This window comes from Sciurus vulgaris (genome assembly GCF_902686455.1).
Source record: "Sciurus vulgaris genome assembly, chromosome: 14".
Lineage (NCBI taxonomy): Eukaryota > Metazoa > Chordata > Mammalia > Rodentia > Sciuridae > Sciurus > Sciurus vulgaris.
This window is the reverse complement of record NC_136475.1, coordinates 51,254,962-51,281,880: the sequence shown is the minus strand read 5'-3', so window position 1 is coordinate 51,281,880 and position 26,919 is coordinate 51,254,962. Positions and strand designations below refer to the sequence as shown.

The 26,919-nt window shown below is 37.2% G+C and overlaps 1 protein-coding gene across 2 annotated transcripts in view; it reads right to left on the bottom strand.

Annotated features, from left to right (window-relative positions):
• The window catches only part of EFEMP1 (EGF containing fibulin extracellular matrix protein 1), a 55,221-nt gene that overhangs the window by 3,730 nt on the left and 24,572 nt on the right, over nt 1-26,919 (bottom strand). For both annotated transcript variants that reach the window (XM_079110901.1, XM_079110900.1), the window contains 6 exons: nt 11,828-11,950; nt 7,819-7,938; nt 6,716-6,835; nt 6,037-6,156; nt 2,204-2,327; nt 1,924-2,119 (listed from right to left, as the gene is read on the bottom strand). In XM_079110901.1, the coding sequence (XP_078967027.1) occupies nt 1,924-2,119; nt 2,204-2,327; nt 6,037-6,156; nt 6,716-6,835; nt 7,819-7,938; nt 11,828-11,950 (803 nt within the window). The remainder of the gene's footprint in view (nt 1-1,923; nt 2,120-2,203; nt 2,328-6,036; nt 6,157-6,715; nt 6,836-7,818; nt 7,939-11,827; nt 11,951-26,919) is intronic.

Sequence of the window (26,919 nt, the reverse complement as noted above, 5' to 3'; positions counted from 1 at the left end):
ATGACTGTCAAGAAACCTCCTTTATCTATTAATTTTTTTGATGTCTTTAGACCATGGAATTAAGTATAATGTTGGCTCCTTCTTTTTCATAGATGTTAACTTTTGCTGCACAGTTGTAGCCAGAGCTCTTCGAAATCAGGAACTGTGTATTACATGTCTTTTTAATTCTTCACTCTGGAGCCAAGAACATAGTAGGTGCTTAATTATGGACTAATGATTGATTCTTAGGCATCAACACCCTCTGCATAAGTGGAATTTCAGTGAGAAATTTTGTAGAATTTGATCCAAGTACTTTTTGAATTATGTGATGACAAATAGTCTTGAAGTGTCTATTTTATCATTTAAAATTGCTTTTTATTCAAGCAATTTAAAATGACTTAACTCTGGAATTATCAAAATTGGTGATATTTTATATTATTCATGAGAAAAAGGACTTGTATTTGTATTTGAAAAATCAATAAAGGCAGACTGAATAAAAATAACTTTGAAAATGTCTTGTTTATTGCAGAGAAAAACCATGTTGGAACTTTATTTAACAGCTGATTCTACTAGGAAATTTTATTTTTTAAAATTGTGGTTAAGAGTACAAAATGGAAAATTATTTTTAAAGAAGATTTTGAGATGAGCCTATATTATTGCCATGGGATTACTGATAATATTGTCTGTTTGGGCTAGAATTATTTAATTGGTATTATCTGAACTGGGTAAAACTCATTTACAGGAAACTTTTTACAAATACCTAGTGCATCTCAAATTTAAAACATCAAATGCTAAAGAAGTTTATTTTTTCCTAATAGAAAAAATAATGATAGTAGTACATTGTATTTTGGGTTGGGTTTTTCTCTTCAGAAGTTGGTCATGAGAAATTAATCATTTCTAATTTACTGGCAAAGAAAGAGAATCACATTACTTGAGCTGGAAAGGAAGTTAATATATCAAAGAACAGGATAAACGTGTAAACGTTAAAAATCTGTAAACTTTACCACAAGGATGAATTTCCCAATTTGCTTTCATATTCTCAAAATGAAATACTGACTTTAAAATCTGATTAAAAAGGAAGAGTGCCCAAAGGAGTTTTGAAAAAAACCATAACTGGATGAATAACATCCTTAGCTTGAAACAGTTACGGTAACCCTGCAAACTGCTTGGTGGGGTGCCATCATGTTCACATGAAGTGGTGAGCTGTATTTAAAATGTGTCAGGATTTTAACCTAAAATGAACTTGCTGAGACTTTGCAGGGGAGAATGGAAGGCTGAAGCACTGGAGTCAGGGGGATCAGCTTGGAAGGCTCTGGAGAGATTCAGGAGGTGAAAAAGTAGCTTAAAGGAGAGACTGGGGCTTTGGGAGCAGAGGTAACCCAGGAGACATTGTGAAGAGAGAAATGGCAGAATTCAGAAATGAGATTTCATAGGCAATAAAAGACAGAGAAAAGACCTGGGTGAGCCCACACTGTCTGCCCGGAAGACAGTGGTACTTGTGTTGACTCATACTGTGCACTGAGGTAGGTCACTTCTGAGACTGACAGGTTTTAGTTTTGCTGTGAATGTAAACTGTCTTGCAAATGTAGCAATAAGGAATTCATGATTTTTGAAAAACTCTCCAGAAGTTATTTTTTCTATGTGTCATTGATTTGTAGACTTGTGTTTTGGCAATTACACACAACTCTACTAGAGTCTGTAGTTTGGTTGTGATTTTAGGGAAGCTTTACTTAATCTCTCTACATGTCATGTTTCCTTCTGAAAAAATAAAAATCAACACTAATATCTATCTTACAGCATTACCAGGGGGATTAAGTGAAATGAGGTCCACTGGAGGTCCTCACACATGCCTACACACAAAACTCTAAATGTTAGTTTTCCTTCCATGTGAATACGACACGACAAACTTCCACCTTTCTCAATAGTTGGCTACACGATACTTACCCTTAGGTAGAACTCTCCATTTTCATTTCCAGATTTAATCCGAAAAGTATTGATGGTATTGGCATAAATAGTTGTGGCCTGAATCTGGAAGATGTCTGATGGTACAGTCCTATCAGAGCGGATGCTCATGTATTTGTAGACTATGGATTGGGGCAGTTCTCTGCACATAGCATTTGAGACTGGGCAAACACATCGGCTGTAGAGACAAACAAAAAAGCATTCATTGGTTTGGCTGGGGAGGACCAGAAGAGGCTCACTTTCAAAAGCTGATGTTTCTTACTTTTCTGATGTTAAAATATAGGGATCTTGACATGGATTTCGTGGGTAACAACGGAAGCCACCATGATAATTCCAACACATTTCATCCTCTCGGCATTCATTGGCAGTCTCACATTCATTGATATCTGCAGACATAGGGTTTAAGAGTATATTAATCAAGAAAATTGTATAAGTGGCAGATTCTGATTTTCAAGGAAGAGGTATATAGGAATCTGGACTGCTTTTAGACCCAAGACAGGGTGGGACCTGAATTCATTGCACTGAATTCAGGACAGATGTAGCTGAGCCATTCTGCACAGATCAATATGTATCATTTTGTGATATATTTATCAAGTACCAATCTCTTAAATTCAAAGTCAAATGCCAACCATTGACTTGACTTATATAAAACTAAAAAAAAACAACCAACCAAACACCTCACCAGTTCCTGCCCACAGGGAGATGATAATTTAGTTGGGAACAATTACTTATAAAACAAAATGGAATTAAATAGGAGATAATTAAGTACACAGGAGGACTTGAAGCGGAATTGATTAATTCTGCCTGAAAGATTAAGGAAGGCTGAAGAAAGAAGTAGCCATCTCAGCTTGGCTTTGAAGGATGGTAGTTAAATAAATTTTTCATTACTAGGGTGGGGAAGGCTTTCCAGGATGAGAAAGCAGCAAGCAAAATCTATGCAGAGGGCAGCTGATTGTCTCTGGAGCTTAGGAGACAGAAAACATTTAGAAAGGTAGTTTTAGGAAGCAGGCATGCTGAGGGATAGATGGCTCTCTGAGAGTGATTTCCACAGTCCAGAGGAAGAAAGCACAGCAGAAGTGATACTGTGAGGTTTTTCACCTTGTAGAAAATTTTAAAAATTTGTTCTAATTGCTGATGCTGATTCACAGTGGGGGCAGGGATAGAACATAGATATTTAAGGACTGTGTAGAAGAAGAAGGGACTGGTGCCAAAGAGCCAGAGGGGAGAGTCCCAGCTGTATGTAGGCTAGGCTAGACAAAGGCTCATTTTAGATTAGGAGCTCCCAGGTGAGATTTGAAACAATTTAGCAAGCCGCTGCATTTATAATCATGGAAACAATTAAATTAATATCCACATCCCTAAGCCTTTACATTTGAATGTGATTTCTATTTTATCCAATGTAAACCTTTTCTGAATCATGCCTTCCCTGTTTTCATTCATTCATTTACTCATTCCACTGAATCCATACTGCAAGTCAGGCATGGGCTGGGAGCTGGGATATGATCTCTTTTGCATTCTCAGACCTGGTGCTCCCCTTTTACCACCTTTATTCCTTTCTGCTTTGCATTATTGAAATCTGCCTGTTTGTTTTAATCCTATTGTAAATTCCTTGTTGCTCCTCACACAAACTATGTGAAGATAGGTAAGGAAGATGTTATCTCCTTTTGACATGGAGAAAAAACAAAGCAGGGGTAAGTGGCAGATTCAAATTCATATAGTGACAGGCATCTTTCCATTGTAGGTTTCTCTAAGGAAGAATAATTCCACGCCTTGTTTTTGGAAAAAAAAATTTTTTTTTTTCTTTTGGCTTCCAACTGGCTAAACTTATCTGGAATCCAGGAGGGGACTGGAAAAATTATGCAGTTTCCAAGAGTCAGCCACAAGAAGTGTCTTCTTGGACTGGCTATGACTGAAGGCAGAAAACCTAACTTTCTCTGAAGAAATCACAATTGACCTGCCCTTTCAGCATTTTTTACCGTTTGGAGAAATAAAGGTGCTGTTTAGCTAGAGGGAAAATGAAGACTGGTTTGTTATACAGATCCAACAACAGCAAAAGGAAATTTTATGCTATAACTTTGGTTATTACTTCTGGTAATGTAGAGACTAGCATAATCAACAGTTTAACCGTTCTGGAAGGTTCAGAAATTAACAGTATTAAAATATTTGAGGAACGTGTCTGCGTGTATGTTTTTTCTGTCTCTGTTTAGATAAAAATGCACATGCGTGCTTTCACACACACACACACACACACACACACACACACACACACACACACTGTTTTCATTTTTGTAAGCCTGTGGAAATGAGAACAGTTATTTCATACCCCGAATAAGCCCTTCCAGGAAGGTAAGAATTCAAACCTTCTGAATTTTACTTTGCTCAAGAGGGATGGTTTTAGTAGGGGAAAGCAATTGCTTGATACTTTAAAAGAATGTAAGTCTCTTTCACAAACAATATTTTGGCTCAACCAAATATTCCAAAGATACATATCTTCAATATAACAACACTCATGAACTCCCATTTGTAATTTTAGTGCATTTTCCACCTTAAAACAGATATGTTTCTGGATATATGGATCAGGAAAATAAGATCCTATTGTACATTAATTTGCTTTTGTCTTTGTTCAATATCAACTCCATATATGATCAGAAACACACAGACATTTGTTTGAAGGACTCCAGGGAAATTGGTTAAAATATCTCATTGGCTAGCATTTTCCTGCATGTAATATTCATTCTAAAAGTCTCAGTTAGGGTTCAGTAAGTAAGACCATTGGAATGCAATGTTTCCCCACAATTAACATTTACAGAGTTTCTAGTAACCTGGAAAAGGTTATAAAGATGTTCATTATGCAATGAATGACATTTTGATTATGCACATAACTAGTGACTGGAGTCTAGTTTCATACTACAAAAGCCTAGGTCACGGATGTTCCTCTGAGTTACTATTTCCCTGTATATTTTGATATAGACTGAGACTTCCCAGTGTCTCCTTGATCTTTTCCTTTCTTAACAAGATGCTTACTGGCTTTGTGTGTGTGCTTTCCAATTCTGATTTTAAAAGTCTCTAGAAAAGACTTACTATTAGTTGCTGACATTGCTGAGCAAATTCCATAAAAATACCTTGAATTGTATGGACTTCATAGTTTATGAATTATTTTCACATTATATTGTTTCATTTCTCCATCTCCTTTTTCTAAAAGCGAGAGCTGAGACTTAGAGAAGTTTGATTGGTTCAATATTGTATAGTTAGAATGCAAAACAGCCAAATTCAAATAGATTTTTCTGTCCTCAAGTTCAGTCATTTTTTTTTTTTTTTTACACTTTCACTGTTTTGTGTAAATTTAAGTGTTGACACTAGCTCTCTCAGGATTATCTACATGTTTGGTTTTATCTACCAGTCTTTTTCCTGTTGAAGAAGTTTTAAACTACATGCAGCATTGGAGGTAGGGGGAAGAGGGTGTACATTTTCAAATCCTCCTGAAAGACTCTAAAATCATACAATTGTAGATGGTTGCCTCTCGCATCTGGTGTAGGTGTGAAGACCACCTAAGTATTTATTTTGCAGCAGGTACAAGGTCATTAGTTATTTTTTGGCTTACTAGTTTTTTTTCCCTGAAGAATCTAAGTGCAGTTTAATACATATTAGGATGATTCTCTCAGCACCTAAATTACTACATAATTTATAATCTTGGTATTTTAGAGAATTAAGACTGGATTGAGGTTATCTCTAACTCACATGTTAAACTGAGGCTTTAAACTCAAACTCGTGGTGAAACATTTTAATAATTGATTTTTCTGGTAGATGCTTGGAAGAGATTGTATATGCCAGTTAGTAGATATTAACATTTTATTGAAACTGTTTACATTTTTTACAAAGAAAAACTGTGACTCTAAATTCCAAAGAAGGTCAAGACTAACATGGAGTCTCAGCTTCATGAGATGTGCATTAACGCATGATGAATAGGGACAGAAATAACTCAAATTATGTACTCAAAGTGGGAAAAATGAAAATCTGTAGTAGAGAATCCTGCAACTTCCTCCAGGTTCTTCCCGGTTAAAACCAAACACTTCACATATAAGAAAACAAATTTACCTTGACATGTTCTACCTCTCACCACTTGGTATCCCTGTGGGCACATACATGTGAATTTCCCAGGTTCATTGACACATTGATATTGACACAGGTAGCTTGAGGTTCTGCATTCATCAATGTCTGTTGAATCAGATAAGAGCAAGGACACAGAGTTGAAAAGTTTTAATGTCACTACTTTGGCGATATACTTTTTAGATGAGCTAAAGAGAATAAAAACATTGTGAACTCTAAACAAAATATCAGACTTTATAGAAAGCTTAAGGTCAAATTCTAACAATATCAGTTTATTTCCCTTTACAATTTTCCAGTACTGGGAACCAGGGATTGAACTCAGGGCCACTGGACCACTGAGCCACATCCCCAACCCTAATTTGTATTTTATTAAGAGACAGGGTCTCACTAAGTTGCTTAGCACCTCACTTTTGCTGAGGCTGGCTTTGAACTCTCCATCCTCCTGCCTCAGTCTCCCCAGTTATTCTGTTTTTTCTCTTCTTAACATATTAACATATTTTTCTCTTGGTAACATATTAAGAAGCCAATGTTGTTAAACTATATGAATTGGATTTTGGAATAGAATTTCTGTGAGTAAAAATTTGTTTTCATCAACAGGTACACTCAGAGAAAGAATATGAATGACAATGGTGGACTCTTACTGCGTATTATTTCAAAAATATTTTACCTTCACAGTTGAGTCTGTCACTGCTTAGCTCATATCCTTGATTACACTGACAGATGAATGAACCGAGAATGTTGTAGCACTGCTGAGCACATTGGTTGCTGGCATCACACTCATTTATATCTGAAGGGAAAGGTTTTAGATACACATATGTCTTTAAACATCTTTGCTCTTTTGTACCTATATCATCTGATGATAAGTGAGTAAATCCCTAGCTGAATTCTTTGCCCTGCAGAAGCTCATTGGAGAATATCCATTCAGTTTCATATTTGTTGGAACAACTTCAAAGGTCTGTAATATACTTCTTTTAGAAATACCAGAATATTTTTTCTAGGTATGACAGTTTGATGTTTGATAAATCTTCCCAAAAGAATTTAATGCTTCTAATAAATAAACATTCCAGTATCTATTTTCTTTTGTTGTTCAGATTCAAAATGCTAAGTCTATAAATAATTGTTATAAGACACTCATACTGATATGGTCTCTCAGCATGCTGTAGTGAAGATTTATCTGTGCTATTTATTACTTTTTAAATGGTTTCTGTTAAATTCCATTACAATTATAACATAAGCCTTTGAGACCCATACAGAGTTTTGCAATGCTCTAAGGCACTGAAAATATTGTGAAAAGGCATTTTTCCTGCACTAGATTCTTTCCATGTCATGCCAATCTTATAATTGTGTGCCGTGACATTGCATTCGGAAGGGGGAGAAGCAGCAAGTAAAAATCAGATGCGTTTTCAGTGGAAAGTTTATGTACTTGAACTTATAGTAACCCCCTTGGCACCTTTAGCATTTATATCACACCCTGCTGACTAATTGTTGTGTGTTTATCAATTGATCTTGAATTTGAAAAAAAAAAAAAATTGATACACCTACAGAGAAGAATGAAAACCAAGCTTCAAAAAGTTTTCCATTCCCATGTTGATGTGTTTTGAGAAACAGATTAATTATTGTCCTTTCAGCATTAAATGATTACTCAAGGGAAGTTGATGGAAACCAGTTCATTAAAGAATGACAGGGACTGGAGACAGTGCACCTTGATATGGGGTCTCCTTTTTCTTGAAGACGGAGATAAGTTAGGATGGCAGTCTCCCCAAGACTTACCTACACAGGTGTAGTTGTTTGCTGCCAACTGAAACCCAGGGCTGCACTGGCAATAAAACGAGCCTGGAGTGTTCACACATCTTTGGTGGCAATATGGAGGCACGGAGCACTCATCTATGTCTGGGTGACCAGCATACACACAGAGAGACAAATTACTGACTTACCAAATTTTCAGCAGAGATTATCTAGAAAACCTATGTAGGGAAGAGCCTTTTTTTTTTTTTTTTTTTTTTAAATCCCTCTGTTGTTAAAATTAGGGTATATGTGTTTTTTTGCAGTTAAAGAAGATGTTAAGAACAGACTACATACCTCAGTGTGTGATAAATAAGCCTGGGTAGGTGGGCTGAGACTTAAAAGAAAAAAGTAATTAAGACCACTTCACATACGTATGAGAATGTCCATGTGGGGACTTAAAATCTAATGAAATGAGGTAAAAAAAAGAATTAAGCGATGTAGGATGAAACTAAGAGAAAGGGATTATGGGGTATGCGTGGCTGGTGACAGGGCCTAAGTTGCTGAAACATTCGGGTCTTGGGGTTTCTTTTGCACACAGTGAGAGGAATGCTTGCCCTGTGTATCTTAGGAAGTTTTTGTGAGAGTCAGATAGAAGAATGTGGAAGGAAAGGATGCTCAACAGGTCACCTCTTGGGAAGACCCTGCTGACACTGATGAAGTGTTCCAGCCTGTCTCCTTCTCAGACAAATAGTCCCAACCATAAAATGCTCAACTGAGTACTTGCAGAATAAGACTAATATCTTAGAAGCATTTAAAAATGTCACTAATTCATGACTATGCTTAATGACAACTCCAATATGGCATGTGCCATTTAAAACGATAATTATGCATGTATAATGTAACACTGTATACTGACCCTGACTTTTGGTAAACAAAACAAAACAATGCTAGGCTGTGTGGGTACTTTAAAAATGTGAGAGGCAGTGTGGTCAAGTGGCTTCAGGGAACCTGAGTTTGAATTTTAACTCGGGCAATTACTAGCTTGATCATAATTCTCAAGCTTCCATTTCCTCTTCTGTGAGTAATAGTGCAAAAATATGGTAGAATTGCTGAGAGGATTACATGATATGTAGGCAAAGTTCCTAGATCATAGCAGGTAAAAATAAATGGGAGATATTATTAATAAACTGCAAAATACTTTTGCTTTAACCTGCATGTTGAAATAAAGCATTGTCTGATCAATGTCACCTCCTCACATTCTCCCACATATATACAATAGTTTATTCTGCCCTATTTCTTTAACCTGCTTTGGATATCCTTGTAGCCCTTAACATCACTTGACATTGTGTTTTGTTTATCTGCTTCTTGTCTATCTCCCTCACTATAATGTAGGCCAAATAAAACCTGAATCCTCTCCTTGAGGTAAAAAACAATGGGGTTTTTGTCTGATCATGCCAAATGCTTAATATGTGGAACTAGGGCTGGCATAGTGTGTGCTCAATAATCATTATTTGAATGAATGATGAATGGAAATTCAAGGTTAATTAAGAGAACTATTAGCACAGTGCTTCCTAGTATTATAGGCAGGTACCAGTATTGATAGCCAATTGTACAAATGGTACTTTCTAATAGTCATGATTTTATATAGTCTGTTTGTTCACTATTATAGCCAGTAACTAGAACAGTTCCTGGCACATAGCCAGCCCTCAATAACTATTTGATAAATAAATGGTGCATGTCTTCTCAACCAGTGGACGTTCATCAACCATCATTATATGGTAACACTGTGTTTGGCACTGCAAGTTCATGATGATGATCAAGACATACAATCTGCATCTGCCTAGTATGGAAGATAGGCATGAAACAAGTTTCCCCATGGAGTAATAAGATCAATAATAGACAGGTGTACCAGGGACAGGGGGAACACTGTGCTACACAAAGTGTGGCCTGCAGAGTACTGCTGATCCATGGACTATTTGGATCAATCAAAAACTAAAAACATATGTTTAGGAATAGCAATTTGACAACACCACAATATTTTTTTATTATACCTTACAGAAGTATTAGTCTGCAACAGATTGGAGATTTAAAAAAGGATACTTTATCATAGTTTGATGAGGAAGGAGTGACTAATTATAGTTGGATGAATCATGGAAGGCTTCCTAGAAGAGGTATCTCTGAACTGGGATTGAATAATGGAATAGGAGTTTGCTAGGAGGCAATGTTCTTGGTGCAGGAAAGAACTTGGTGGGGATACCGAATTGTGACGACGTACATATATAATTAGTGGAAGAAGACTGGAGTGTAATTTTATTTTGGTGGGGAAGGATGTGAAGAGCTGGAGGAGGATCAGAATGAGGAAGACTCATGCTCTGTTGAGGGATGTAGACTTGATTCTGTGGGTGAGAGGAATATCGGGGCAGACACATGACTGGGATGTGAAGGTCTCTTCCTACTTTCTTACAAAAGACTGTGCCCATATGCTCCTCTCTACTAGGTTCGTCCTGCAGTAGGGTGGGTTAGCTCCTTCTTCTGGAATGTTTATTTTATCAACACAATAGGCAAAGCTCTGGGGTCTGTGGAGTTTGCCCACACTCTTCTCCTAAACCATGGCTCAGCTGCTGCAAACCCTGGGTGCTCTCTGAGGGCTGGGCACCAACCCTGGCATCTAGGAACAGCCTGTGGCAGACAGAACTGGGCCAGGGACCACGAGGAGTTCAGTGCTGACAACCTAATATCAACAGCTTACATTCGTGGGTGAAAACTGGTGCTGGTTGCCTGTCCCCACATCCTCACTCTCAGTTCCTAAGAGAAAATAAGTCCTCTTTGTTGGCTTGTGGTGAGAGGCAGTATGCAAATAAATGAACAGAGGGAGTCAATTACAGTTTCAGGGCTACTGCTGGGCCTCCCTGTTGAGCCAGAATGCTTTATTTTACTTCACTAGTTGCCAGTTGTCCTCCTCACACTGAGTTCTTCTATTCATTCAAAATGCACTCAGAGCATCCTCTTTGTGGTGGACACTCTGAGGACTCTGGAGCCAGCAGTGACACAAGCTGATCAAGACATACAATCTGCATCTGTCTAGTATGGAAGGTAGGCATGAAACAAGTTTCCCCATGGAGTAATAAGATCAATAATAGACAGGCGTACCAGGGGCAGAGGGAGCACTGTGCTACACAGAGTACTGCTGATCCATGGACTATTTGGATCAATCTAGAAACTGAAAACACATGTTTAGGAATAGCAATTTGATAACACCACAATATTTTTTATTATACCTTACAGAAGTATTAGTCTGCAACAGATTGGAGATTTATAAAAGGATACTTTATCATAGTTTGATGAGGAAAGAGTGACTAATTATAGTTGGATGAAACATGGAAGGTTTCCTAGAGGAGCCTGAACTTGGATTGAATAATGGAATAGGAGTTTGCTCTTGCCCTCAGGGAGCCGACAGGCTCAGACCCTCAAGGAAGCAGGTACTATGCTTGGCTTTGCACTTACAACACCTGGCACTGGCTGGCAACACAGAGGGTCTCTGTGTGATGAAGGCAAACAGCTGCACCACACAGGGCCAGTCTGTGGTGGGTGCTCCTGTGCGTGAGCTCCTAAGGTAGGAACCACTGCTGTCTCCACAGGGCACCTGAACAAGGAAAGATGCTGAGAACTTAATAGTTTCCCTCATGCCTCAAAATGCCTTGTGGGGCAGAGCTGGGGTTTGAACTTCACCATTTGCCTGGTGTGCCGTGCTGCACTATGCAGCAGTGACCAAAGCCCCGTCACCAGTGTGTTGGTGCGATACCCCCTCATTTAAAATTACTTTCTTGATTGCCCTTGTGGTCCAATTTACACCACAGACTTCTGCTATAACACTTTGCTGGTTAGTACAGGCTCAACCTTTAAGGCTAGTTGTTCTCGTTAGATGGAGAGTGGATTGGTAGTCAGTGAAAGAGGAAGTGTTGTTACTATCATTCTCCAATGGATATGGGTACTCTGTTGTGAATGCCTGAAGATGCTCAGGACAGGACTCTGCTTACTGCCCCGTGGGACTTACCCACACACTGCTCTCCTCGCTTCTGATACCCTGGAGGGCACTGGCACGCGAAGGAGCCTCGTAAATTGATGCACACTTGGTCTGCTCTGCAGTTGTGCGTCCCTGCAGTGCACTCGTCGATGTCTGTCCAAGACACAACAACATGAAGAATTTTAGTAGATTGTGAAGATGTCATCATTTCTTCCATTTTGCCATTGCTTTTCTTAAATTGAATTTTGACTTTATTCTTAAAGCATTACACTTTTGTTATACTGGAAATATTTTGAATTACAAATCAGAGTATTCAGAAAATAACTTCATTGATAATGGTGTGTACTACTCAGGTTTAACAAACACTAACATTTTGCCATGCTTGTCTCAGCTGCTTTTGTTAAGAAATAAAACATTGAACATGCAGCCAAAGACTCACTCCATCCTCATCCCTTTACCCACCATGTGCCACTCCCCTGGTAGGCAGGAGATCGTTTATACTTTTGTTAAACAGGGACTAGGTGGGTGCATCTAGTAGGATATAGCAGTTTAGTGTGTTTTAAAATTTGAAGAAGTTAAATGATGCCTGGGTTTTCCACCCATATGTTATATTTGAGATGATTTCTATTTATAAGGCTTTAAAAAATCTGCCCAGTAAGTGGATATAATCAATATTATACATATTATACATTTCATCTCCTGTTGCTGTTTTTTTTTTTTTTTTTTTGCAAATGGTAGAGTAACATTTGTGTATAAATTTTTCATTGCAAATTCAATATGCAAAGGATTCAATCAGATCATATTTCTCTAGAAGACATAGGCTGGTATAGTTTAATATATACAATTTCCCAAAGCATTTTACTTCTGAGACTATTTCACCAAATGTTGCTGAAGGAGTAAGCAGGTCATTGTTCTAGAAAAGTAAAAAAACAACAAAAACAAAAACAAAAGACAAACAACTCAGCTGTACATAAGAAAATAGCTTAGGGAATTGGTTTCAGATGAAAATGTGATGTAAAATTGTGTATGTATAGTCAGGTTTACAGTCATTTATAAGTGAATTCAATTTTGCCATATATACTATATTATAATATATCACCTTTAATATATATATCATCTTTGTATTCATTCAAAACTCCCATATCATGAAGTTAAACAGAACAAATAAAAGCATCACACAATTATCACATTCTCCAACTGAAGACTCTAAGTGTCATTAAGAGTATCATAATGACATGTAATTCTGAGATAACACATTTTGCATGAAAACTGAGAATAAGGGGGTCTTAAATCATTACTGTGGTAGACCTGGGGGTGCTTTAGTAGAAATAGTGGACCAAGTATCAATTGTTTAAAAAAATCGCCAATCATCTGAGTTTTCTCAATCTCTGCTCTCCCTTTCAGAAGCTTAGAGAGTGGTTGTGTTTTTGCCTTTTGTTTTTCCATATTTTCAAGGTGCATTGTTGCATTTAAACACTATGCAGTGTCATAATGTAGGGAGATCTGGTTGTAAGAGGTTTGTCCTCAGATAACAGCTTCACTTAGCTGAGCATGGAAATGATAACAGAGACTCTTTCCACAAGAAAGAGGGACAGGAGGTGAAGAATACTTGAGTGGTGTATGACTGTTAGATAATAACCAATGAAAGCATCTACTTATGTAATTCTTTGAACCTGGTTATAATGTTTTAGCTTTTCTTGGTATGTTTCTGGTTTTGTTTTGAAATTTATTAGTACTATTACTATTATTGTTAGTTTCAAATCAGTGATTGCAAACTATGCTTTTTGGGTACAATGCAATGGTTCAACAATCTTGCCGTGAGATTTATCTACTCCTTTTTGTGTCTTTTATTATTTTCTCATATGCACTTGATGAAAATCTTTCTACTGGGGTTTCTTCAGAGTTTTATGACTGGTTAATGCAGAAATGACAGCAGAATTCCTATTGTTTTATGTCAAGAACATTTGCCAGCATTTGCAGTGATAACAGCCCTGAGAGATATGGCAATGTTAGATTCAGATGTGGCAGATTTCCTCGGCATTCTCTGGCAGAAGATCAAGGACATGGGCTGCTGCTGCATTTCTAAGGAAGGTCTCACCAGTGACTGAGGCTTTTTTTTTTTTGAGACATCTCTGCAAACTGCCTCCACCCCACTGCATTCCTGAATGTCCTACAATTTCCTTCCTATTTTCACATTGTTCATTTCTAACTCTCTTTGATAAAAAGGCTAACATGTCCAGTGGGATTAATGCATCGTTACACAGGTTTTAAATACAGCAACCTGTGCTATTCTTCAACTATAATGTCAATTTAGTTCCCAAGAAGCGTTATTTAATAGAAACAAACAAAAGTTAAAGTAATTTAATAAAAACAAACAATCCTGAAATACCACTACTGTTACTCTCACTATGGTCTTTTCTTTTTCAAAAGCCAAGCAAAACTGGTATAGTGGTGGTGCACTCCTATAATCCCAGCAGCTCAGGAGGTTGAGGCAGGAGGATCACAAATCAGAGATCAGCCTCAGTAACTTAGACTCTGTCTTGAAACAAACAAACAAAAAATTTAAAAGGGGGTTGAGGGCATAGCTTAGTGGTAAAGTACCCCTGATTCAATCCCCAGTACCAAAAAATAAAATGAAACAAGCAAAATCCTACTGCAGTAGGATTGGCCTTACCTAACATTGACTGGTGATTATACTTTCTACTTACCTGGACTTACAAAATCATCAAAAAAGTAATCTCTGTGACCAGGAAAGCAGGCTTTTAAAAAAAATTTAAAAATTTATTATTATTATTATTATTTGTATTAGTATTATTTTCTAGGGATTGAACCCTGGGGCGTTTTACCACTGAGCTACATCCTCAGTCTTTTTAGTTTGTTATTTTTAGACAGGGTCTTGAAATTGCCCAGGATGACCTCAAACTTGCAATCCTTCTGTCTCAGACTCCTGAGTTGCTGGGATTACAGGTGTGTGGTACCATACCTGGCTCCAGAAAGCAGCTATTAACTGTATTTCCACTTATGGCTTCTCTGACTAGTTTAAAATATCCTCTTCCTTGCTTTCAGCAGGTTATCTAGTGCTGAAGTCTCCCGATGAACTGCATTTCTTTGAACTATTCATCTATTATAATATCTATTAGTTTACTTAGACAATATACTTTTATTATTTAGAACAATTATACTTTGAGATCCTGTTATTGCACATTTACACAGCTCTACAAAGCCATATCAAAATCATTATATGTTGATAAACTCTCTTGTTTGTCTTTTCCACTTGTAGGCATTTCTATTTAATCAGAAAATTCAATGTGATTCAAAAATCATGAATTCAGCCAGCACAAACAATGCCTTTTGCAGGCACCTCTGCAGTGTATAGGCAAAAATCCATTTCCATTTGGAAAGCAGTATGGAGATTCCTCAGAAAGCTTGGAATGGAACCACCATTTGACCCAGCTATCCCACTCCTTGGCCTATACCCAAAGGACTTAAAATCAGCATACTACAGAGATACAGCCACATCAATGTTCATAGCTGCTCAATTCACTATAGCCAGATTGAGGAACCAACCTAGATGCCCTTCAGTTGATGAATGGATAAAGAAACTGTGGCATATATATATACAATGGAATATTACTCCGCCATGAAGAATGATAAAATTATGGCATTCGCAGGCAAATGGATGAAATTGGAGGATATCATGCTAAGTGAGATAAGCCAATCTCAAAAAACTAAAGGACGAATGATCTCGCTGATAAGCGGATGAGGACATACGGGGGGGGGGTAGGAGGGGTTAGTGTTAGGGTTAGGGTTAGGTTTAGGTTTAAGGTTAGGGATAAGGAGGGTGGTAAGAATGAGGAAGAAAGGACTGTATAGAGGGAAAAGAGGGGTGGGAGGGGAGGGGGGAAGGGAAAAAAATAACAAAATGAATCAAACAACATTGCCCTATGTAAATTTATGATTTTTAATTAAAATTAAAAAAAATCCATTTCCTATGCCTATACTGGGGGCCTGTCTGAATAGACAAGAACAATGCTTTATTCATCAGGGAAACTATTCAAGTCTGTCAAAATCTTCCTAACAATGAAGGAACAGATACTCTGGGGAGAGGAGTTTGTGTTGTGTTTTTAAATTATCTATCATTTATTCTCCACAGTTAAGCTTACTTGGATTTTCAGACAGTCAGTATATGCCTGGGCCCTGGAGTCAAACTCTTTGAGGATGGAATCTGACTTCTTTCTGTTCTCTTAGCCTAGGATAGTGCATGGAATATAGTGAACTTTCAGTAAGTATTTGTTCAATAAATTGATGAGTCACTATTGTTTGCTGGGAATTGATGCCTAGAGTTTAAGGAAAGTAGGGTCAGTGCTTATCTCATGGAACTAAAATTTGTAAGAGTGTAATAGGCAAGATCTGAGAAATGCAGCAAAATCAACAAGGTATCAGTTAGTGGGAATAATGTAAAGTAATCGAGTACAGAAGTGCAGAGTCCACGAGGCATGAAGCAGTATCAGAGGTCAGCAGCTGCAGGAGGCTTGCCAGAGGAGGTGGGCTCTGAGTTGCATTTTGAAGAAGGTGAGATATGAGGATTAGCAGGAAAATAAGTTTGTTTCTAAGGAGAAGGCCAGTCACATTGGAAAACAGTAATAAGACCGAATTGCTTTGCATGAGGAGAATGGAAGGAGCTGAAGTCAGCACAGTTAGAGGTACTGTGTGTAAGGAGCCTGGTACAGTGCCTGGCAGAAGTTGCTCATGAACAAGCAGGTTCAAGTCATGAACAAAATTCAGGGCCATAAAAGTGGGATCAGAGAGTTTAGATTGAACAGCATAGCAAGCAGCCCTGAACTACGTAGTCATAGCCTAATGTTAACATTACCAAAGAATAAAATAATGGAATGTGCTTCCTAAAATATCACAACATATTTCCTCATTATATTATATTATGAATAGCTAATGGCAATATTTGGTGATTCCCTCATTTTTCAAAAATGTGCCCATGGTCTCCCTTCTAGTGATTTATACTATTTGTGGGTCCCTCTCTTGCTGACTTTGGCAACCTTAGTTGCTTTAAATAGTCCAGACTAATCTTTGCTCAGCTGTCACTTTTAGCTTCTTTATCACACTGGCCCTCAGTTGATGGATCCACATATTTGGTCTCTCCAAGCTAATGGAAGCAATGGTGTCCGCATCACTGTGGTGTCCATTAAGCTCCTGTATAAGCCTTCTTTCTCTCTGTTTTTGGCTCCCTCCTTTCAGTCTGACTCATATTTCCCAAACCCCTGACTCATACTGCTTTCTTTCTCTTATGCAACATTTTAATCTCTGCAATGTTCTTTCCATAATTTGATAACTTACCACGACATGGAGTCACTTCAGTGTGTTTTTATGGGCAAAAAGTATCTGCAGTTTGAATGCTGTTGAGTGCTATTTAGACTGTTCTAATTTGTGCTGTTTTAGGTTTAAGAAATAATTCAGAAGTACATTTGAATAAGCCACTATAGACTAGTTATGGGTGTGCCCTGAAACAGAAGGAAGGGGATTGAAATGATTTTTATTGTTATAGCTATGTGATACAGTTATCAATAAACCTTTCTAAATAAAATAAAAGGGACTTACTAGATAAAGGTCTTATAGTAACTTGGAATATTCGTTTTATTTTTCAATTTAATCCTGGTAGGTAGGAACCAGTTTAGCAGAGCTAAGGGTGGTGTTGTTTTATTATTGCCCTATTTATTAATGGCAATTGATAATTATAACCTGAGTAATCAAGGCACTAACTTATGTTGACTGAAATCATCATAATAAAGTATATAATATTTTATATAGCTTCATTTATAATTCATTAAAATTCTAAAATTAATTGGTAGGAAATGGATAAATGCTTTGCAGCATGAAAAGATCCATTATTTGATGAGGGAGTCAGATTTAAAAAACCCAGTCCTGTGGAAAAGGTGATTGCATCATCCACAATTAACAGATGAGGAAGGAGGAGGTTACTGAAATGCAGGTTCTGTGAGATAACCTGCCGAAGGTCACACAAAGCAGAGGTTTGAACCCAAGATTTCCAGTTTGGTTCTGCAGTTTAAGTCTTCAGAAAGACTTACTTCCTAGGAGTACTAGATAGCAGAGATTTTCCTGTAGCCATATGGCTTTTAACTTTCTCAGCATCAAAGAGAGGGTCCCTAATCTTGTAGCACCTTGATTCCCCCCTTGCATCTTTCTTTTACTTAGAATAACATTCATAATGCTCCAAGTTTTCTGTTTCCCTTCCCAGTCCTTAGCCAATTATCAACAATTTTTGTCAAAGACCTTCTAGTTCCCTTGCTGCTTCCTTCACAGCATTGGAATCAGATTCATCTGGGCCAAATGCCCAGTTCTAGTTAGCTTTTCGCCCTTCTGAAATTATCAGCTAGAATTCACCCAAGCTAAGCAGTTCTAATGGAGAAAATAAATACTGATATTAAGTAACAGAAGAGAATTGTCTTTGTCGATGGCCAGCAGTAGATTTATAGTTCTAGATTGTTATCAGTTCTGGCGAAACATATTGTTAATAATTTGTTGTGCTTCGAATGATAAACAAAAATATCACCAAAGTCAACAAATATCAACCTCCTTTATAGTTCATTTTTTTTTTTTTTGTTTTAGAGAGTGACAAATCAAGTGTCCTGGCAGTCCTTGGCACTGCACTGTGTTTTATTAGAATCTTGCAATATGCAGTTTCCACATGGAAACATCATGCTACATATACCAGAGTTGCTGTTTAAGAAATGATGAAGAATTTGCATTGAAAATGGACCCTCCCTCCTCTAGTTTCCTCTGTGGATAATAGCTTTCACTTGTAAGATGACTGGATGAGGTTAAACATATCATTCATAAATGTGGGAAGGAAACCAACTGGTGTGTGTGAATGATCAATCTGTGACTCATCTGTACTGCACACAACCAAATGAACCAATCAGTCATAGGCTGAAACAGAACAAGCAAGAAAACAAAGGCTTTCATGCTGATTCTTTTTAGCTTCTTTCACATATTTGCAAAGTGAAGATTACTGCTTTTGGAACCTTAAGGAAACAATGTTTTCTATGGATAAATGCTTGTTTTGTATCTGTGGTTATTTTCTGGCATCTCAGTGAATATGTCATACCCAGCTAAACTCTCCTTTTTTTCTTCTTCTTCTTCTTCTTCTCCCCAATCAAAAACTGGTTGGGGAGAGATAGCCGGGAATTTGGGACGTTACAACCAATCATCTGTAACCTGTAATGAGACTGTATTTTGAAACAAGAAGTGCTATCAGTTTTTGCTCCAGGGTGGCTCAGTACTAGGAATTAAAGCCCCTCTGTGTGAATGTTCAGGATCATTTTATACAGGCTGGGGTTCTGCTTTAAACTGAATAAGCTTGGGAGGAATTATGACCTCACCTTATTATGGGATGCCTTTGCATCGACATTTCAATTGTGTTTCCCTGAAGCCTCACCATTTCACCTTACCTCTCCCCCATTCTCTGCCTCCTTGGTCCCATATCAAACCCTGGAGACTGATGAACTGAATGGAGAAGGACTACATTCAACTGAGCACCAGGCCCTGTGTGAGCACTGTGATTTGATTCTTGGCCTCCTTCCTTAGGCTTTACAGCCAGCTTAGACAGTCTCCCTAGCCCAAAGCATACACATTCCTGGCTTACTCCTTCAGGCAAATCATCACTTGAGGTCACAAAAGCCCCTGGCTATGGCAATGCCAATTATAACAAGCATGGCTTGGTGACCTCCTAATTATATGAGACCAATTACATTATATTTGTTCATTCAACAATAAGCAGCTTTTATGCCCACTAAATTGAGGCATACTACTAAATTTGGTGAGTGTAACTTGGCAATACTTCTCCAACTCATTAACTGCCTAAAGCTTTTTCAATAAAGTATGTCTTTGTGCCTCTCGCCTCCAGAGCATGTTGCCCTCTTGTGTGAATTTTCCCGCCCATTTCATCACATCTTACTTATGTTATTTCTGCACTATGTTCCCCAAATGTTTTTCTGAATTCCAAATGAAGCAAAGAGGTAGGATGAAGGGTGGCTGCAGATGGATTCACTAAATTGGCACTAAATTCTTTTATTTTCCTTTTTTTGGTATAAAACTTCAGCACAATAATGAGAAGAGTAAAGGATAAATGTGCGTAAATCTAAATGAATACCCACTATGCAAAACAATACTAGTAGGTGATTCATATTTGGAGATTTATAAAATATTTAGAATTGAAATACATGAGAATAAAAGCATATAGATTGACGAGAAGGTAAATGAAGTTTACATATTTTAAGGTCTTCACATTGTCCAGCAAGGTTTAAAACTTCTAATTTATTTTAGATCTTGATAAGTCATGGAAGAACATTCAAGTAATCCCCAGGAAAAACATTAAAGAAAGAGTACAAGAATGTAAAACTACAAAGGTAACAGAAGGGAAAATGGAATCATACAAAATATTTTATCAATTTACAAAGAAGGTAAGAAAGGGAAAAAAAAAGGAAGCAAATGTGTAGGACTAATAGAAGGCAAATAGAGAATGGTAGTTTTAAGCTTAAACATGTCAGCAGTTGCATTAAAAATAAGTGAACTAAATACTCTCTGAAACCCCCTCAAATTGTCAGACTAATTAAAACGAAACCCAAATATGCTGTTTCAAGAGATATTATTTAAATACAGGGACACAGAAATTAAAATAGTTGGAAAACATACCATGCAACACTAAATAAAAGAAAGTTAGCTCAGCAATTTTAATATCAAAGTTGACTTCACAGGAATAAAGATCATTAAAGAATAAAAGGAGTACCACATAATAATGAAAATTTGAGTTCACCAGGAAAATGTAGAAATTCTAAATTTCAATGCATTTAATCACATCGTCTTAATATAGATAAAGCAAAAGTGGATTCAGTTAAAGAGAAGAGTAGACAAAACACAATTTTGGTGAGATTTTAACACATTTCTCCCAGGAACTGAGAAAATAAGCCTACATTTTCAGAAATGAAGTGAAAATATAATTATCATGAATAAAAACTTTGAACTAGTTGATATATATATATACACACACATATATATGTATAAAATTATATGGAATACATAACCTTTCTAAGGATTGAGGCAACATTAAAGGAAATGGCTAAACACACTCATAAAGTCAAGGGCCATGTGTTTTTTCTCATATATGGAAGCTAGAGAGGAAAGAGAAAAGAAAGAGGATCTTGAGAAAAACAGAAGGGAGGCCAATATAATACAGAAAGGGAGTAGGGAAGGGAAAGGGGAAATACTGGGGAAGAATATCAACCAAACTATGTTGTTATGTCATGTGCATCTATGAATATCTAGCAATGAATCCCATCATTGTGTATAATTATAATGCACCAATAAAAATACTGAAGAAAGAACATGGCTGTATGTTAGCCTTAAGGCAAGTCTAAGTAAACTGCAACATACAAACTATGTTCTCTAGTGTGCAAATAAGATAAAAACAAAACAATGACAAAAACAGCAATGACAGCAACAAAATTACAGGAAAAAACAGCCCTTGTTTTAGAAAAGAAGGCAAACACTTTGAGACAATCCATGACTTAAAGAACATGGCCAAATCCAAATCGGAGAATAGGAGAAACTGAATGAAAATGAAAATATTACGTACCAAAATTTGTGGGAACAAATGCCAGTACATAAGAAGGCCTAGAGACCCTCCCTTGCTCCTATCTTTCTCCCTTTTTCATTCTACAAGAGTCATAATTGGCTCTAAGAGTGAACTTCAGGGTTTTGAAGGGCTGCTTAGAAAAGAGGGAAGAGACTCTCCATCATGTATTCCCAAAAGGTGGAACTAGAATAAATGAGTAGAAATGCAAGGAAAGTAAATTTTAGTTCCATGTAAGCAAAAGTATACTAGTTGTTTGAATGTATTAGGCAGTAATGTGCTTCCTATCTCTGAACATATGCAAATAGTGCAAGGTGAAGTCTAGCAGTGGGTGGAAATTTGGTTAGTTGTCTGTGTTTAAGAATGGTGTTAAGGTGCTGCAGGCCAATGCGGCAGTGTGCAAATGAAGTTTTAACCTGGATGTTGGGGTTCAATGTTCACTGTTACTGTACAATTAACTTTTCTCTAAACTTGATAATGTTGATAATAAAAAAAAAATGGAAAAACAGCTGCCGCATCTACCCTAATACAGAAAATTGAGAGGACTTAAGAAAATGGAATATCTATACTTTCATTTGATATATAGTACACATACGTCTATCATTGTATAGTTGTGAAGTTAACTTTAACACTTTTATAATGTATCCTTTAACACCTGAAAAATTTGCTTGATGATAAAATGAAGCAAGAAAAGATTTCATCTTTAAAGTGGTTGGGGGTTGTGGCTCAGTCGTAGAGCACTTGCCTAGTATGTGTGAGGCACTGGGTTGGATCTTCAGCATCACATTTAAAAAAAAATTAAAGTTATTGTGTCCATGTACAACTAAAATATCTATTTTTTAAAATGGCTATTTCTTCCCTCCTTTCTCCTTGAGCAGCAAAGCAATTGAGAAGTCTTTAACTTGTTTATTCCTTGTCCTGTATTAGGATTTTTCAGGGAGGAAGACTGTTCACTCTTCATCATGTTTACTCAGGGATTAAAATGTTAAATGTAAGCAACTATCAGCTTGTGCCCAGATCTTTGATAAAGTACCATTAACCAAGAAAGATCAGACTTCTTGTTTTCATTCCAAATTCATACTATAGTTAGCATTTTCTCCAAGTTGTTACCCATGAATATCATGCATACTTAAATTTAATTTGCTAATAAACTGTGTTGGCAAAGACTGAGATATTTTCCCCCCTCTCTGTGTTAAAATACCTTCAGTATTGTGAGAGAAGAGCATTCAAACAACTCCTGAGTATTTGTTGAAGGAAGGCCTAACCCTGATGGGATCAAAGAAAATATTGTTCAATAAAATGATGGACCTATGAGTATTACAAGTCTAGGTATATCTGAGAAAAGTCTTTGGGCTTTTAAATGAGACTGGGGCATTTTATGTAACATTTCCACAGTAAGGTTGGACTATATAGTCTCTGAGATCTCTTTCAGTTTTAAGAATCTGAATTAAAGGTTACTTTGATGAATTCCCAAGTGCTATTTTAAAAAGCGTTCATTTTCTAGCTCTAATCTCTCTTCCCCTCTTAACTGACAATGTACAATCCTGGGAAATCTGAATAACATGCTCTTGCATTCATGGGACCTGGGTCACAGGTCTCTATTTCCTCTTCCTGCCTTTTTCATTTTTTGGCAAACTTCTGTCCTCTAATCTGCAGGATCAAAGCAAAGTCTAAAAATGGACTCACCTTCCTGGACCACAGATTAAATGGTTCTGTTAGCTGAGTGGGACAAATAGAAAGTTCACTTCAATGTTTAAATGAACTACTGTGTACCTGTAAAGTTACATACTTGTCAGGAATTTGGAGCAGCTTAATGTCTGTTTGGCAATGTAAATTGAAACAAGTCTCGTGGGGAAACATGCCCTGTATGTGGTTTCTAAGTCGGTAGGGTACAAAGGCATATGGACCTGTGCCAGCGATACAGTTGATATGCTTAAAGGCAGATGCCAAGCTAAGCCAGTCTTCAGGAGAATTTCTTGGCATGAATAAACACCAATGGGGAAAAGAAACCCTGCATTCTCAGACCTCTTTTATGTGTACTTTACATAGTTACTGTGTGCAGCACATCCATGGAGACACATTCCAAGTTTTCATTTTGGAAGAAAATGGAAACATTGAGCAATTCATATTGTTAATTTTAAAATCAGGCTAGGATAATTTTTCCCTAGAAATGTAATAATTTGTTCATGGAAACCCTAAATAAAAACCTCTGAGTTCAGGCACATATGTGGTTAATGTGGACGACTGTGAAGCTGCCAGATAGGGGTAAGGTGGTCCCCTGCGAATGACCTTCAATACAGATCTCTTTTGATGGTTCTCAGAAGTAGAGGTATCAGGCTATTCTCTCACTGCCAGTATTTTTAAGTTCTAAATTATTTTATTTGAGATTATATCTCTCCATAGTTGCTTATGCCAGCTTTTTTCCTAGTCTTGTTAAAACAAGAATAAATGCTTATGTATAATTTATTATAGAAAGAATCAGAATTTGAGTGAGAACTTGATCTTTTTAGAAAGTCTGAGAACTTCAGAATAATTTTTTTTCTTATATAGCTCACTGGCAGAAAAATCATTAAGACAAAAAAGTGTGTAAAGAGCATAGGTTTTAGAATCAAATAGGTCTCCTCAAATCCAAGTAATATACTTTGGTTATATCTCCTGGGAAAGTTAGTTAGCCTTTCCAAGTCTCGCTGCCACATCTATCAAGCAGGGATAATACCAAATTCATAATGCTATTGTGAGGACTAACCACTGTAATATACACCTCTTCCTTAGTAAAGTGCTCAATAAATTGCTCTTAGAGTGAAAAGGCTCTAAGTTGGTAATAGATCAGGATGATATTTCTGATGCATACAGATGGAAGGAATCAAGAAACTGCAAAAACTCATGATTTCTAATAGAAATTTCATGTATTTGCATATAATTAAGCATCTTTTCTTGGTTTCCTTGCTTATTGTCATGTTTTGAATAGGATCCATCAGGACCAAAATCCAGTCAGGAAGAACATCATAGCATTGCATGACTTTCCCTTCCTTTGACATATTCCAGACAAATGGATACAAAAGCAGGCAGTCAGTCTTTCTTTCTTGAAGCTATATCTCATTACGGAAATTGCAAATATTCAAACACAAAGGATCTGGCAAAACAAAACAAATCTAGCATATTTTGAATTTCAAAATGTTTTGTGATGGGAAAGGACTGTTCATGACTGCAGGACCCTGTTATGGCAATGGAGTGCTAATGTTTATAAAGACTGCTTAGCAAGCATGGCATTAACTAGAGCTCTGGTTAGAGATTATGTATAAATCCAAGAAAGAACTAATGGGTGAGCAAGTTCTAGCTATGAAAAAGACATGATCCCGTAGAATAGGACATTATAGTCACCATCTTTCAAGGCAATAATGAAATCATCTCAGAACTAGAGAACAAATGGGGTATATTTTCAAATGTCACCATAATAATGACATAAAAGTTAGGATAAGGATTTCTGGCCATTTGTTCTAAGGAAAGGCTCAGAGTTAGAGTCTAAGATGAATGGATTGGATTCACTGTATGCCAGACGTCTCAAATAAGCAGGTTGCAAACACAATGGTAATCTACAGCACCTGTGCCTGTACTTAATGGAGCATCCTTGCAGTCACATCACATAGGAGAGTTTAATCAGGAGCCAGTTTTTGTTTTTTTAAATGCTTTTCTAGTAATAGAGTAAAATCATGGCATATTAGAAAAGTATTATTTTGGAAAGTTAATTCTGGTTTCTTTGAACATCAAACAACCCCTTCCAAATGCTTTCATTATAGCTATAGGTAAATTATATATGCATATATGATTGTCTCTTGTTCCCATATTAAGGGTGTAACAGAGAGAATTAGCAGGAAAAAATGAAAGAACTTAAAGCCTGAGGAAAGGCTTCAGGCTAATGGTGAGAGTATAACAAATTAGCAGGTAACCACACTGACTCCTGTATTGTCTTTCGACTTATCTGTCTCCATCCTGCATTTCTGGCTTCTTTCTTCTTCCTACTTTACATTCAATTTACATTCAGTTTTGATCACACTTGGGATCATTCTTCCAACTGGACAGCTCTGATTGCTGCCAGTAGAAGACTCCCTTCTACTGGTCTGGAGGCCATGGGCGCTGCTTCTTGGGGAATGGTTTGAGGGTGCTTCTCCTCTGGCCCAGGGTCGTGGCTCTCCAGTGAGACCCTCAGGGACTTGGTAGGACTGCCCCTGGATCTTCACCTTCTTAGTGAGGCTGTGTTGCTGAGAGGCTCTCAGGCATCCAAGAACTGTCTGTGACTGTGTGTATATGTTAATAAAATGCAGATGGTGCTGTGTGATTGGTCTGAACCTTCACTGTAGTCTCTCCTTGGGCTCCAAGTCACCACTGTATCTCACGTGCCCTCCACATCAGCCAGGCTGCCCACTGCTATGTGCAAGACAGTCTTGTCACTTGTCTGTCTTTGTCTGTGAGCTTTCCTTTAACTCCTCTACCTTACCAGGACTGATTCCCCTTCAGGATTCTCCTTATGTCTATCTCTTTAAGTTCCTTTTCCCAGGTTTGGCCAACACAGGCTCCAACTGACCTTTGGGACAGCAAGATCTATGATTTATCCTTGTTACAGAAGAGAAGTAGAAGCACACTTGCTATCTTTGGAAAGTCAACTGACTTGAGGCTCTCGATAACTGCTCCCCACCACATCTTTAAAGTCACCCAAGGATGAAGCTGTGTGTCATGAAACTCTAATTGGCTTATAGTCCTATAGTTTTGTTCTAATCAACAAGTTCTGGGATTTTCCATTGGGAAACTAGCAGCTGGATAAACCTTGGCACTTATCAGTGGCTATATAATTTTATAGCCTTAACTAGTTGAAGGTAGCAATTAAGCTCTCCATTAGACTTGATGTACAATTTCTAGTATTGATACATTGTAAAGAGGCAAAACACTTAAGATAAATAATATTTGGTATTTCCATAGTGTTTTACAATTTAATTGTCACTACAACAACAATAATTTTTTTATAAGGTTAGAGAATGTTCAGCCAATAAAGGTCAATATTCAGAATCTCTTTGTAGCTTCTGCAAAGCCTGAATTTCTATTTTGTTTTTCAAACCAGTGTTCCAAAAAGTTTTAGGACAGGCTCTAAAATAGAACAGACCTTACATAGTAAAAGTCCTTTAAGACTTACAGTTATAGACTGTGTGGAGAGAAATTAGAAATGGCCTGAAACAACACACTAAATGCTGAGTGGACTTTTAAGGCTGGTTTGATGTCTGCAGCTTTTCCTTGAGCTTGGATATTTTCTCTCCTACACTGTCTGATAAAAACTTAAGTTTATGAACAGAACTGGGCTATTTTTAGAATGAAATCCATACTTAATTTGCCTCTGTAGCACTATGGTAAGTGGAAAATAAAGCCAGTCCTAATTAGGTATAGTAAAATTATGTGACCTCATTAATAA